The sequence below is a fragment of the Natator depressus genome, chromosome 9 (assembly GCF_965152275.1).
Source record: "Natator depressus isolate rNatDep1 chromosome 9, rNatDep2.hap1, whole genome shotgun sequence".
NCBI classification, from domain to species: domain Eukaryota; kingdom Metazoa; phylum Chordata; order Testudines; family Cheloniidae; genus Natator; species Natator depressus.
Window position 1 is genome coordinate 77,589,406 of NC_134242.1, and position 14,563 is coordinate 77,603,968.

General features: G+C 48.3%; 1 protein-coding gene across 1 annotated transcript in view; it reads left to right on the plus strand.

Moving 5' to 3' along the window:
* Positions 1–866: 866 nt before the first annotated feature.
* Positions 867–14,563, plus strand: part of LOC141994266 (relaxin receptor 1-like) — a 48,865-nt gene continuing 35,168 nt past the window's right edge. The window contains exon 1 of the mRNA XM_074964511.1: positions 867–1,515. Within this exon, the coding sequence (XP_074820612.1) occupies positions 1,467–1,515 (49 nt within the window). The 5' untranslated portion in view covers positions 867–1,466. The remainder of the gene's footprint in view (positions 1,516–14,563) is intronic.

Consider the following 14,563-nt stretch of genomic DNA (forward strand, 5'->3'; position numbering starts at 1 on the left):
GGTAACTACTATTTCAGTTGGGGATGTGTGTGTGTGAAATTTTACAGTTAGTTATCCTAGTACAGAGGTGGGCAAACTATGGCCAGCGGGCCACATCCAGCCCGCGGGACCGTCCTGCCTGGCCCTTGAGCTCCCGGCCGGGGAGGCTCACCCCCGCCCCTCTCCTACTCTCCCCTAACCCCCGCAGCCTCAGCTCGCCGTGCCACCAGCGCTCTGGGAGGCGGGGCTGTGAGCTCCTGCCAGGCAGCGTGGTGGCGGGGCTGGCTCCGGCTGGGCAGCACGGCTGCCAGTCCTGATGCTCTGAGCGGCATGGTAAGGGGGCAGAGAGCGGGAGGGGGTTGGATAAGGGGCAGGTGGTCCTGGCGGGCAGTCAAGGGACAGGGAGCAGGGCATGGTTGGATGGGGTAGAGGTTCTGAGGGGGGCAGTCAGGGGGCGGATAGGGGGCAGGGGCCAGGCTGTTTGGGGAGGCACAGCCTTCCCTACCCAGCCCTCCATACAGTTTTGGAACCCCGATGTGGCCCTCGGGCCAAAAGTTTTGCCCACCCCGTCCTAGTATGTCTGCTAGTGTGGAACCAGAGATATCAGTATAAAGGGGTCAATTCCTCCTCCACTATGGGAATAGCCGTACTGGTATAAGCAATTTTATATGGATATAACTGAGTCCATGCTAGGGTGGTTGTACCACTTCACTCATCTGTTATAGGTAAAGCAGTACAACTGTGTGTGTAGGCCAACCGGATGGAAGAGAGAAAATTGCTGATCTGAAGCAGTGTTCATTAGAAGTCATGTCCAGCAGAGGGCCCCCTTGCCAGGTCCTCGCTGTACCATTGAGAAAAATCACCCCCTCCTCTCATCTCCTACTCAGGACCTGGGCATCCTGCGGGGAAGCCACTCAGAGACTCAGCTCCCCTCAACTGCACAACCATGTGAATCAGCAGACACGCAGCAAGGACTAAAGGGTTGTTTGCCTTTGGAATCCTCCTCAGCAGAGGCAAGTGAAACAAAGCAAACGAGCCTTCTGCATTTTAAGCCAGATCCTCTCAGGTTCATGTGCCATTTCCCTAGAGGTAGGTGAGCCAGGTGCAAGTGGGGAAAAAAAAGTCAACCAGCTAACTCCCGTGGTGAAGGAAGATTCCCCACCCGCAAACTTAAATGTGAGGGTGAGAGGAACTGCAAATATCTTCTGGTCCAGGGGCCGCTTGCCACTTTCACTAGTTTGGGGCGCAGGAAGAAACGAGGCTTGATGGAGGCCACCAGCACCTTGCAGAGAGGAGCCTGCAGCATCTCCTGGGCTGGTGTGTGCAGTTGTGGGAGAGCAGAGCACATGTGCACCTATTAGCAGAAGAAGAGCCACATCTTCTCCAGAATTTCCTCCTCTCCTCCCCTTCCTCTTATTGCTTTACAGTAACCCAGAAGACTTCTCAATCTTTACTAGCCTGGGATTATAGTCTCAAGAGCTGCCGGCATGAAGCTTTTCCTCATCATTCTGCCTTCTCTTTTCCAAGCTGTTACAAGTAAGTGTCCGTGCTTGCAGTGCCCTTTATTCAAAGTGGGGAGAAAATCAAAATGTTTGGTTGTGGGTTTTGGGAATGAGGGTTTTGGGGGTAGATCTAGCACATGTTAACGGGGATGGATGGATAGCTTGGAGAGCGGAATGCTAATTTCTGTCAAAATCTGCACCACTGTTGGTGTCTCCTTATTTCCTTGCTGCATCAGTTCTTTAGTTGAAGCAGAATGTCTTTGTGTCTGTATGCCTGTGCATACCTCTGTCCGTTCTGTCATCTGTTCTGGGCTTCCATGTTACCTGGCGTCTGAGAGGGAAGGAGAAACAATGGCAAGTTACAATTCTGTTGCTTGTCCAACAGGAAGAGAGATGGTAGATTTGAATGACAGCAGATCGAGAAGCCATGTTAATTTCATTGTCTTAAGGTGAGCTGACAGACACAGGTATAAGTTTTGTGGCCAGAGTGGACAAAGAAAGGATGAAAAAGGGACCCTTAAAGCTGGATTTTAGAAAAGGATAAGGTGGCAAAGCCAGAAGTTCTTCAGTGTGCCAGTTTTACTGTGATTTGTTGTTTTGCTGTTTACCAATGACAATGGAAACTTTTCCCTGTCACCACCTGTGGTGGGGAGAGCAGAAAGATATTGAACCCAGTGAGAAGGCCTTTACCCCTCCCCCCCAATTCCCCCAAATCAAATAGCTTTTTATTAGCATCTCCCTTCAAATGATTTGGTTTTGGAGCAGCCCATCGCACCTCAACAGTGAGTAACTTGCTGTTAATAGCGGGAGGGGTGTGTGTATTGTATGTGCATGTTGTATATGAGTCTGAGCGTGTGTGCCAGGCAAGTACCTGGGCCAAAAGGGGATACCCAGACCTCAGGGGTACATGCCAAGGGGCCCAAAGGGCTCTGTGTAAGAAGACGTCCCTCCCAGGGGCTGCATGTTCTGGTCCTGAATCTGTGCTGCTGGTTTTAAATTTACTTGTTGCATTATCTGTTTTATTTCGGGGGGATGTGGGGATTAAGGGAACGTTTCACCAAGTGAGAGGATTCTGTTGGGGAATTGATTTATTGAACTAAGTGTACAATAAGCTTAACATAACTCAAAACCAGCTCAGGGTTCTGATCTGAGGGGAAAGATTTTCTGATGGGAAAGAAACAGGTCCCCCAAGTCACGTATCTGCCTTTGCAATGTAGAGTTCTAATGTTTGTTTTAAGTCCCGGAAAATCTGGCTAAAGGCCCAGGAGATGGAAAACTGTGCTAGGGAACTGTACACTGAGATGATTATATATAGTGCTTTCTATTCTTGGAGAAACAGTAACTTAATCATCACAACTTCCTGTGAAGTAGGTCAGTAGCATCACCATTCTACAAATGGAATGACTGAAGTGCAGAGAAGTCAAATGATTTGCCCGAGAGCACGCAATAAGGGGAAGTCAGGGCCAGACCAAGAATTCAGGTGTGTGTGGCTCCCAGACCAGTGCTTAGTCCATTAGACCATACTTCTGTTCAACAATTGCTCGTGGTTGAGTTTGTTGCTAACCCACTCCCTTTGATCCTGGCTCTGGGAATCAGGAGAGGAATGCAACTCTCTAACTTGGTTCCTCTACATGACAGCCGCATAATGTTTTGGGGAAAGCCAGGGCTGAATTTGGATTGAGGCTGGGGCTGAGTTTTGGGCTGATTGGGGTTAGTTTATGGTTTTGGGTGGACAACACATGAAATGCAGCAGTTTCAGATTTGAAACCAGGCAAAGATTGGTAACTTCACCTGAGTGTCACTTGGACTGTTTGGATTGCTCAAACTCCAGACCCAAAGCCCAGCCCTCAGGGTGCAAGCCCCGCATGAACCAGAACTGATAAAGGGCTCCCCCAGCCTGACACTGCCTGCAGCCTGAGACCATGGGGTGTCATGCAGTGCTAGTGAGCTTGCCAGCAAGGCAAAAATCAGGATGTCACCTCAAAAATACTGCTAGCTCTGCAGGTTGGTATAACAATCCAGGCAATAGAATTACAGCTTCAGAATGCAAGCAGATCAGTCGAGACGCCAGGAAGGAACTGTCTAATACACAGCACTGCAAAACTGGTCGCATGTATTATCTGCTGTCCTCTTAAACACAGAATGTATCTGCTTCCTTGGATTAGTTCTTTACCATCTCTTTTCCCTTCCTTCTCTCCATTAGTTCTTTCCTGCTTTTCCTGCATTTCTCCAGTTCTTTTACCACCATCAGATTTTCTTATGCTGCATAATAATCATGTTCTTGGTCTCTGCACAGGGAAACCCCAAACTTTGTGCTATTCATAATCCAAACCCAGATCCACAAGGGACAGCTCAAAAGCTTGAGTTTGGCTGTGAATTTGTGAGTTGACACCATCTCTTGGGAAAGCCTATGTGAATAAACTCTTCGTTGTTGTTTACACAGCTCCATATAGGGATAGGAGCTGTGCAACTGGGGCCTGATCCAATACCCAGTGAAGTCAGTGGAAAGATTCTCATTGACTGCACTGAGCCCTAAATGAACTGAAACAAAGAAATAGCAGGGACCCCACTCGATGTGTGAGTGCAATTCAATAACACCTCACTGTGTACGTTGAGATGGGCCTTAGACACAAAGTCCAGGGGCGGAGTGGATCCAAGATTCATATTTGGAATTGGACCCATCTTTAAATCCAGGGCAAAGAGCGGATGATCTGTGGTCCTCTAGCTGCAAGGCTTCATAGAAGAGGGGAGAGAGGAGAAGAATAAAGAGTTAAGCACTGTTTCTCTCCATTATTACTCTTTTCTTGCTCTCCCTTTTCTCTCCGGATACACTCTCCTCCAAATGTAGCCTTATGCCAGAAATGTAAAAAGGAAAGCAATAGCCGCAGTAAGGGCTGAGTTAAATGTTACCATTTCCTCCTTCGCTCCCTCGGGACCTCTCTCCTCCTCCCTTTAATTACCCACTTGTCCTTTTTCTGCGCTTGTTTCATTAGGTTTTATCTGCAGTTGCTCTGAAATCCGGAGCCCAGCATAAAGAACCCGTGTGTTGAGAAAGTGGAATTGGCTCCAGAGGGGCTCATTTGTGCTGTGGCTCCAGGCACATCCAGGATGCAGCAAACCCTTCCCTGAGCCAGGTCGTCCTCTATTCTTTAACAGAGGGGGAAAGGGCTTTTCATGGGAATGATGGCCTAGGGCCTAAGTCTTAGCTCTCTGGCTCTCACTCAGAATGGATGCATGTGGCGTTCAGAGTGCTGCCTATCAGCATCCTCATGGCTCAGACCCTATGTCTTCACTGGGACAAACCTCTCATGGGCTATGGCAGGAGTTATTCCTGAGTCCGCCCTGGGTAGGAACGGAACAAGGAGCTCAGAATTTGGCCCTAGCATCACAATGCCAGCAACAGGTCCATTCAGTGGTACATTTGTGATATTCATTGGCTGCGAAGGGCAGGCGACAGATGCCTCTACAGCTGGTGACTAAGGTCAATATGAAAGTCTCATGAAAGCAAATGATAGCACAACCCTCAGAGGAGGAGAAGGGGGGAATCTGTCACCTGACTGGGAAGTTCCTGCAGTTTAGACCTTAGGAGTGGATTTTTGAGGGAAGGAAAGTCTCTCTTCCCCCTCCCACTGGTTCCATGCGGCCTCTCTGGCCCTGGGTCTTTGACATGCCCTCTGCCCCAGATCTCAGGGCTCCTGCGCTGGTGCATTTAAAAGGTTTTCCATTTGGCAGATCCTGGCAGCCTGATTGCTATTTTAAACCCTTTATCTGCACTTTATCTTTGTTGGTGTTTTAATTCACGCCTGAATTGTTTGTGTTGCAGGGTACCTGTATAGCCGTGCCTGGTAGTGTCAAAGTACAGTGTGTGATCGGCATTAGGGGAGGAAAATGGTAACAACTGTGTTAACCCGTGATGTGACAGAGGTAGTAACAGACCCATTGTGACTGTGTTTTTAAAGCCTCCTTAAATAGACCAGGGAGCATTGAATCTAGCAGGCAGGTCAGCTAACCCCCAACTTGTCCACATTCTGTACAGCCTGAAGGCGCTGTCTCTGAAAGGGTTTGGGGATCTCCTAGTACTGGTCACGACATCACAGACGCTGCTGTCGGACCCCCTCGAACCATTGCCAGCACCTCGTCATGTGAGTGATGCTGAGAAGGGACCAGCTGAGTCCCCAGGACAGTGTAGAAGAGGTGCACATGGGTCATTAGTTTTTAGCACCTCTGTAGCAGCAAATAGAGCTTTTGAAAGCCCCTATGTCTACACAGCAACTAGACACCCGTGCCTGGCCTGTGGCAGCCAATTCGGGCTCGCAGGGCTTGGGCTGTAGGGCTGCTTCGACTTCCAGGCTGGGGCTGGAAGGAAGTCAGGCAAGAATGACTCTGGTGCAGGCACCACCTAGGGCAGACCCATTCATGTACATAGGGCTGCTGGAACTGAGAGCAGGTCCCTCGCTGCTTGAGTTACGCTGGGAGCTAGTTTTGCCCCCTACCAGCCCAGAATTCCGAGAGAGCATTGGTGGGGCCCTGGGGCAGAGCTTGTGTGTTCTGTACCTCCTGGAGGGGCCACACACAAACATCACCCTATATACAAGGCCAAATCCCGCTTGTCTCGCTCGTAAGAATGGGCCCATGTAAGTGAAGGGGATGATTGGCTTAAGTAACATAAGCAGGCCTTGGCTGAGGACTCATTTCAAGGCACAACTTTCAGCTGCCTTGAGAAGCTTTACAGCAATATATATCACAAATCTGTACTTTTTGACACAACGTCTTGTTTTTATGTAACTTTGCACTGCTGTTTATTATGGCCTATGATCTGCCAACATCAAATATTTTTAATAAATAAAACTCTTTTAATGAAATACATTAACACACGAGAGCCACTAGAAAGAGACCCTTACATTTCCACCTGACTTACATTTAGTTTTATCCCAGGCTCCAACCTTACAAATGGGCAGGTGCTGCAGAAAATTAAGGGAGCAGTCTGAACTTGCGTATGCCTTTGTCAATGCTTTAGCACATGTTGTTTTGTATCTTGCAATAGCTTCTTGCAATAGTCCCCATTTGACACATACATTTAACAAAGTTTTTTGTTACTTATTATTACTAACTTCTTGAGTTTTCCAAGATTGTTGATCCAGACCCCATGTTGCACCTTCAGTGGTAAGGCTATAGTTTCTTGAAGAAGAACTGTGATTAACAGTTTTGACTTTTGGGGGGAGCTTCCTCGTTTTATAATATAAAACTATTTCTGTGACTATATTCCAGAGTCCCATCTGCTCAAGCTTTCTTTCCAGCTCACTTAAAACTTTTAGCCTCAGAAGCAATCATAAATTGCATTTATTTCCCCCCAAAAAACTGTGGCCAGCTGCCCAGCCCAGCAACAGCGTGAAGTCTGTTGAATCTGGCCTGTTCACGCAAGCACCATCTGAGGTACGTGAAGGAGATCGTCACTGACAAAGCTATGTCCTTGAGTAAGATAGTGTTCCAGACAATTTGAGTGTTCCACACAAATAATTTAACTCACGATGCAATATTTGTGTTTGTTTTCCTGAAGGCAGCAGCTGTTTACCTAGAAACTATTCAAATCAGAGAGATTCAGGCAAGAATTAAAATTTACTGGTGGTCTGTTCAGCATATAGAAAGAACTTCTCCACAGCTAAAACTGAACACTTCTCCAAGATCTAACTACCTGTACAGTGAGTGCAACTCAGTTTGTAAGATTGTCCTTAATAGCTCAGTCCACCTGGTGATTTCAGGATATTACACATCCTGTCTATCTTTGATACTATAGTAATGAGGGCCATATAAGTACCTGAGTGCCTCACAATCTTTGATGTATTTATCCTCACGATGGCCCTGTGTGTGCTATTGGAAAGTGCTATTGTTCCCATTTTTACAGATGGAGAACTGCAGCACAGAAAGGTTAAGTGACTTACCCAAGCGCACGCAGGAAGTCTGTGTCTATAATCTATCTATGGTATTCACAGGGTGACTAGCACCTTGGTATGTAAGCACCATATAAGAATTTAACTCCCTGGGCCTACATGCATTTGTAAGAGTTCTAGCATTGGGCCCTGTGCTAGCAATCAAATCCTAGTATTGTTCCCCTCTGTATTTAAGGGTAGGGAGCGTCCTTAGAAAATTAAACCTTTACTGCTAGCCATTCATTGATACAGGAGGGAGACAGAGAGACAGAGACAGAGATGGAAGGTTTTCTAGATGATGTCAGTGTGTTTTATAGAACAAGCGAGAAGGTGAGATGATATCTTGAATCTTTGCATCTTTAGGAATCTCTGATCTTCTTCTAGTACCCTGAAAAGAAAAAGAAGACCTTTAGCACATACACAATATGCTTGCCCCACTCATCCATCGACTCTTGCACCATGTGTTTGTTTTACATCTGCTGTATTATAAGAAGAGAAAAGATATGCTTTGTCCAACTCATCGGACTAGCGGTGACACACAGATTTGCTTCATTCATAGAGAGAGAGAGAGTGGTGAGACACAGTCATGCTGTTTCATGAGGTATTGATCTGTATGTTTTCAAGCTTCTTCTGCACAGTGAAACACGTAATAAATATACTACCACCTCACCAGGAGCACAAGTTGTGCCAAACACACAATTAACACAACTATTTGTGCAAGCCACTTCAGATAATGTAGTAATAAAACGTAAGTGAAATTACAAAGCTTGCAAAAATTAATATAAGATGAGGGATCTATTTTAAAAGTTCCAGAGAAACATTAGCTGAAGTTCTTTTCAACACCTCCATATTTGTTTTGCATACCTTTGGTTTGCTTAGATATATTTGCCGCTGTCATCCCCAAAGATGTCAAAGCAATTTACAAAGAGCCCACAGAAATGCAGCCACCTCTGGGGTGGTGGGCAACAGGGTCCAGAAGCACAGTGTACTGCACAAAATTGGTAAGAAATTTTGGCCATGGAGACTGGGGTAAGCCCTGACTCTTACAGAAAGGGCCACGTGATCCCCATTGTCAGCATCTGTGTCCCAGGCCATTATTAATCCCTCTGGTATTTGTGGCAGCAACTCTGTTCATCTCCTGCAGAAAAACTCCTGGCTCTCAAATACAGGGAGAGTGTAACAAAAGGTGCAGCGTGGAAAGTAAGAGAGAGGAGAGAGAGCCTCACTGTTTGACTCACTTGAATACAACTTGGCGCCGCCTTTGCCGTGATTGGAGCCCCGTCCAACGGGCAGTGGTTTCCCTGAATGTAGCTCATATCTGCAAACCGTCCTTTGAAACGTTTGTCCATTTGTTTGCTGTCTCTAGCTTTCCACAAACGTGCACGGGCAGCTGTTCATAGATGTGTTGAGATCAGGCCTGGCAGAGGTGGGAGTACAGCCCAGAGCTCCTGACTGCAGTGTTTTACCCCAGGAGCACAAGGCTGTAATCGGCCACTGCAGTTTTTTCCTGTTGCTCTTTAATAGTATTTTTTACATCTGGTACACTCCACTGTATTTGAAGGGAAACATGGTGGTGCATTAAGATTGGATTCAGTCTGTGGGAACTACTCTGGATGTTCTAGCCATGAGTGTATCTCAGGCGCTGAAGTGAGGGAGTTTGTTCCCTTCTACTCAGATTGACACCAGCCTCCCAGCCGGTCACAGCCAATGATTAAGACAGAGGTGTCATTAGCAGGGACTGAAAAGGATCCTAATGTGACTATCGGTGAATTTCTGTGGATGTGAAATTCAAGATCTATTAGAATGTGCTGGGAGAGCACTTCATATTCATTTCGGAATCAGGAACCAGAGAAGGCTTGACGGTTGTCAGTAAGTCATGGAGCCTTTCACCTGAAAGCCCTTTCTAAACATTAGCGAATTAATCTTCAGTCTGCCAATGGGGGAGGGAAACATTATTACCCATTTTCCGGAGAGAAATGATTTCCCCTAAGTCAGAGGCAAGCCTAGGACTCAGGAATTCTGGCCCCCAGTTCTGTGCTTCGACAGCTAGACCATCCCCTCCGTGAAATAAATGCTGAGTCTCGGCCCATCTCCCAGTGGGCAGGCATCTGCATCACTGAAAATACAACTAACACCTCTCGACTCCCCTGTAGGCATGTTTAGTACAGAAGTTATGGACTGACTGAACCATGGAGTTTGAACTCTCCTGCTGGTCACACTGGTGAGGGACACTTGCCCTGCTGCTACCTGGGCTGTCCTTCTTTTGTGGACCTTCAGTCTCCAGGGCTATCAGTCCTGCAGATTTTCACCATCATGTTGTATGAAGAGTAGATGTCCATACTGGCACTGTTAGCGCTACCTCTGATACTGTTGACTGAGAGAGGCTTTAGCCCCCTGAAGAAAGTAGCAGGAGTGGACAAGGATGATCTTGGTGGCTCTGTTCATTCCTTACTGAAAGTTCCCAATGGCTGGTGATGAGCAATTGCTCAGCATCCCTAAGCGAGCTGGGTTCCACCTTGCCTCCCCTCCTGTTCAATGAGTATATGGGGCTGTTGGGAGGGCTGATGGGGAGATGTGGGCTAAGAGGTTTCTGTATGGTGATGACACCCAGCTATATATCCAGCTCATCTGACCCAATCAGTGCTGTTGAAAGCCTAGCCCAGGGTCTGAGACCAGGGCATGGATGAGAGCTACATGCCTGAAGTCCATGCAGATAAAACTATGGTGGAATTGGTTGGCAGGGGAAGTCCTTCTTTTGCCAGGTGTGTCTGCCTGGTGAGGTCAGAGTTTGCCGTCTGGGGTGAGTGCTGGTCCAGAGTTGCTGTTAGAGGCTGGTGGAGCTGCAGTGACCAAAATGGCTTTTTTCATCCTTGTTTGGCCTGGAGCATGTGATCGTTGCTATTGACATGAACTTTGCTACCGAAAGCCATGTCTTTGTCTCCTCCAGACTACACTGCTGCAACGTGGCCTACACGAGGAACTTCTGCAGACTGCAATGGTGGTCTATTTTGTTGGAATGGCACAAGGGCTCCAGAGTCAGCATTGGCTGCTACCTGTTGGCTTCCAGGTGCAGTCTATGGCATTGTGTGTTTTCCTCCAAAGTCCCCCTGAATAGCTTGGGACCTGTATGCTGCAGAAACAGCTCTCTCCTTCTGTGGCATTGGGGGTACTCAAGCTGGAGCCCCCTTTATAGAGGAGAGAGGAGGCTGCTTGATTGCAGAGTGTTCTCTGTGAGGAGCCCTCCACTTTGGAATGGAGTCCTCGCTTGGGCTGAAATGGCTTGATCCTGCTGATTTTCAGGGCAGGGTACAAGACCCATCTATCTCCCCAGGCTTTTGGGGCAGATGTGGTGTCTGAAGCTCAGGATAGACGCGTCTTGATGTCTGTTATGAGCCTAAACAAATACATTCACTTCAAATAAGAGAACTACATATTCAGCGCTCTGCAATGGAGACGCTGACCCAAGGCAAAGAGCCTGAAATGGAATCCTGGGATGCCTCCAGTTCTGATGGAAGGAGAGCAAGCCCAGCTGTTGGAGATGCCCAGACATTGACGTGTGATACTGAATACTCCCCAGCTAACATCAGATGCTGCCTTCAAAATGGGAAAGAAAGAGCTCAGGGCGGCGGGGCAGGGAGATGTCCGTTTGATCCCAGTTACTGGATTAATTCTCAGGTGCTGGACCGTGCCCGAAGTGCCCACGCTGCACCTAGGACAGTTCTAGGAAGTTGTAACTTTCCCCACAAATGGCTCTGTGTTGTAACTTAAGATGCAGCAAGGAGGACAAGGGCGGGCTGTGGCTGTTAGAAATGTTGTTCAGATCAGTTTTATGGCCTAAGATGGATGTAGCTCTCTCCGGCAGTTTTTGGGAAAGCTCCAGTTTTTAGGGAAAGATTCATGGATTCAAAGTCTATTGCTGCTCCAAATCTTAAACACTTTGAATCATGTTGATAAGCTCCAGCGGGTGTTGCAGGCATTTTGGGCCCTTGTTTCCCTCAGAACAAACATCCCAGACGCACCAATAAATCTGATAAAAGGCTAGCGGGTCCCCAGGGCCCATGTGGAAGATATACGGCTGGGGACCTGGCCAGGGTTAGCTGTTTTGCTGCTCCAACCAATTGTTACAGAGAGGCTGCTGAAACGCTGAGCTAATGTGGAAAAATACTTCCGATCCAGGCAGTGTCAGCTGTGAAAAGATAGGGCATTCATGCAGATGAGCCTTTGGGTCAGACAAACTGTGAGACTGTATACTGTTCAGGACAGGGCCTGCATCTGTCCAGGGCGTAGGAGCTTTTGGGTGCTATTTTGTACTATAAAGAATGTTACTGTGCACATTGTGTGCTCCCTGCTGTTAGCCACTGGGGTAGTAAATCAGAGGCAGCTTCGAGGGCGTAGCCTGTTGACTGCAAACCGCTTTGAGTTGCAGCTGTTCCTTTTCCTTGTCTTCTGGAGCACCTCTCTAGAAATGGGTCATCTAGAGAGGTTTCTATGCTTCATGGAAGGACCATCCTGATTAGAATCCATTTTGTGGCGCTAAAACACGCTCTCTGCATTTCTCTGGTCATTAAGGGCAGTGGCAAGAAATTGGGATCTTTGCTGCCTAAGAGTTCAGTGACTCCTGCTGCAAAACCCAGCTGCAATCTTCTCCAAGAGTCACAAGGGAGAGGGGTGCCGTGAACAGGGTTGTGGTGACCCTGATGGTCTGTGAACTCCCCTCACCACCAGTAGAAGAAATTCAGTTAGCCCCTAAGAATCTGATAACCCTGTGACCTACCCAGAATAAAGCCATGTGCAGAGGGGCACTTGGAAGGGAGGAAAGGGTCACCGCCCTCTCTGCTATCCTGCAGCTGTGGCAGCTTTCCAAACACATAGCATGCTGTCTGTGAGTCCATTGCACCCTGCTGCCCGTATAGATTGCCATATGCCCCTATACTTGGAACAGTCTCTCACTTCTCCTGCAGCTCCTCTTTGAGACTCACAGATCTCCCTTTAAAACTCATTCCTCTTGCCTTCCACCACGGGCCAACTTTGACTGTGACTGATGCCTCTCTCCCACCTCTGACTGTTTGGACTATAGCTGTCTAAGCTAAACTGCAAGCTGCTTGGGGCAGGGACTGCTTTAGATTTAAGTGCCAGCTTCACACTGACGTATACCATGTGTCATCACTTACTCCTGAACCTGCAGCCAGTCCTGTCTCTACGTTCCTCTTCCTTTTATTACAGCTTGCCTCTGGGGGTCATAATAGTCTCGGTAAAATGCACCAGCTTGAATCCTTGGGACTCGGGGAGCGGTGGGGGAGGGTTGGAGGGGGGAGAGTGGAGGAATGACCCAACCACCCAAAACACATCCATTGCCAGGTGAAACGGTGAGTGGTAGAAATGACACTCACTGCCCCACATTATGAAAAAAGAAAAGGAGTACTTGTGGCACCTTAGGGTATGTCTACACTACGAAATTAGGTCGAATTTATAGAAGTCGGTTTTTTAGAAATCGGTTTTATATATTCGAGTGTGTGTGTCCCCACAGAAAATGCTCTAAGTGCATTAAGTGCATTAACTCGGCGGAGTGCTTCCACAGTACCGAGGCTAGAGTCGACTTCCGGAGTGTTGCACTGTGGGTAGCTATCCCACAGTTCCCGCAGTCTCCGCTGCCCATTGGAATTCTGGGTTGAGATCCCAATGCCTGATGGGGCTAAAACATTGTCGCGGGTGGTTCTGGGTACATATCGTCAGGCCCCCGTTCCCTCCCTCCCTCCGTGAAAGCCAGGGCAGACAATTGTTTCACGCCTTTTTTCCTGAGTTACCTGTGCAGACGCCATACCATGGCAAGCATGGAGCCCGCTCAGGTAACCGTCACCGTATGTCTCCTGGGTGCTGGCAGACGTGGTACTGCATTGCTACACAGCAGCATCAACCCATTGCCTTGTGGCAGCAGACGGTACAGTACGACTGGTAGCCGTCATCGTCATGTCCGAGGTGCTCCTGGCCCCGTCGGCCAGGAGCGCCTGGGCAGACGTGGGCGCAGGGACTAAATTTGGAGTGACTTGACCAGGTCATTCTCTTTAGTCCTGCAGTCAGTCCTATTGAACCATCTTATGGTGAGCAGGCAGGCGATACGGATTGCTAGCAGTCCTACTGTACCATCTTCTGCCAGGCAGGCAAGAGATGAGGATGGCTAGCAGTCCTACTGCACCGTATTCTGCCGAGCAGCCATGAGATGTGGATGGCTTGCAGTCCTTCTGCACCGTCTGCTGCCAGCCAAAGATGTAAAAGATAGATGGAGTGGATCAAAACAAGAAATAGACCAGATTTGTTTTGTACTCATTTGCTTCCCCCCCTCCCCCATCTAGGGGACTCATTCCTCTAGGTCACACTGCAGTCACTCACAGAGAAGGTGCAGCGAGGTAAATCTAGCCATGTATCAATCAGAGGCCAGACCAACCTGCTTGTTCCAATAAGAACAATTACTTAGGTGCACCATTTTTTATTGGAACCCTCTGTGAAGTCCTGCCTGAAATACTCATTGATGTAAAGCCACCCCCTTTGTTGATTTTAATTCCCTGTAAGCCAACCCTGTAAGCCATGTCCTCAGTCGCCCCTCCCTCCGTCAGAGCAATGGCAGACAATTGTTCCGCGCCTTTTTTCTGTGTGGATGCCATACCAAGGCAAGCATGGAGGCCGCTCAGCTCACTTTGGCAATTAGGAGCACATTAAACACCACATGCATTATCCAGCAGTATATGCAGCACCAGAACCTGGCAGAGCGATACCGGGCGAGTAGGCGATGTCAGCGCGGTCGCGTGAGTGATCAGGACATGGACACAGATTTCTCTGAAAGCATGGGCCCTGCCAATGCATGCATCATGGTGCTAATGGGGCAGGTTCATGCTGTGGAACGCCGATTCTGGGCTCGGGAAACAAGCACAGACCGGTGGGACCGCATAGTGTTGCAGGTCTGGGACGATTCCCAGTGGCTGCGAAACTTTCGCATGTGTAAGGGCACTTTCATGGAACTTTGTGACTTGCTTTCCCCTGCCCTGAAGCGCATGAATACCAAGATGAGAGCAGCTCTCACAGTTGAGAAGCAAGTGGCGATAGCCCTGTGGAAGCTTGCAACGCCAGACAGCTACCGGTCAGTTGGGAATCAATTTGGAG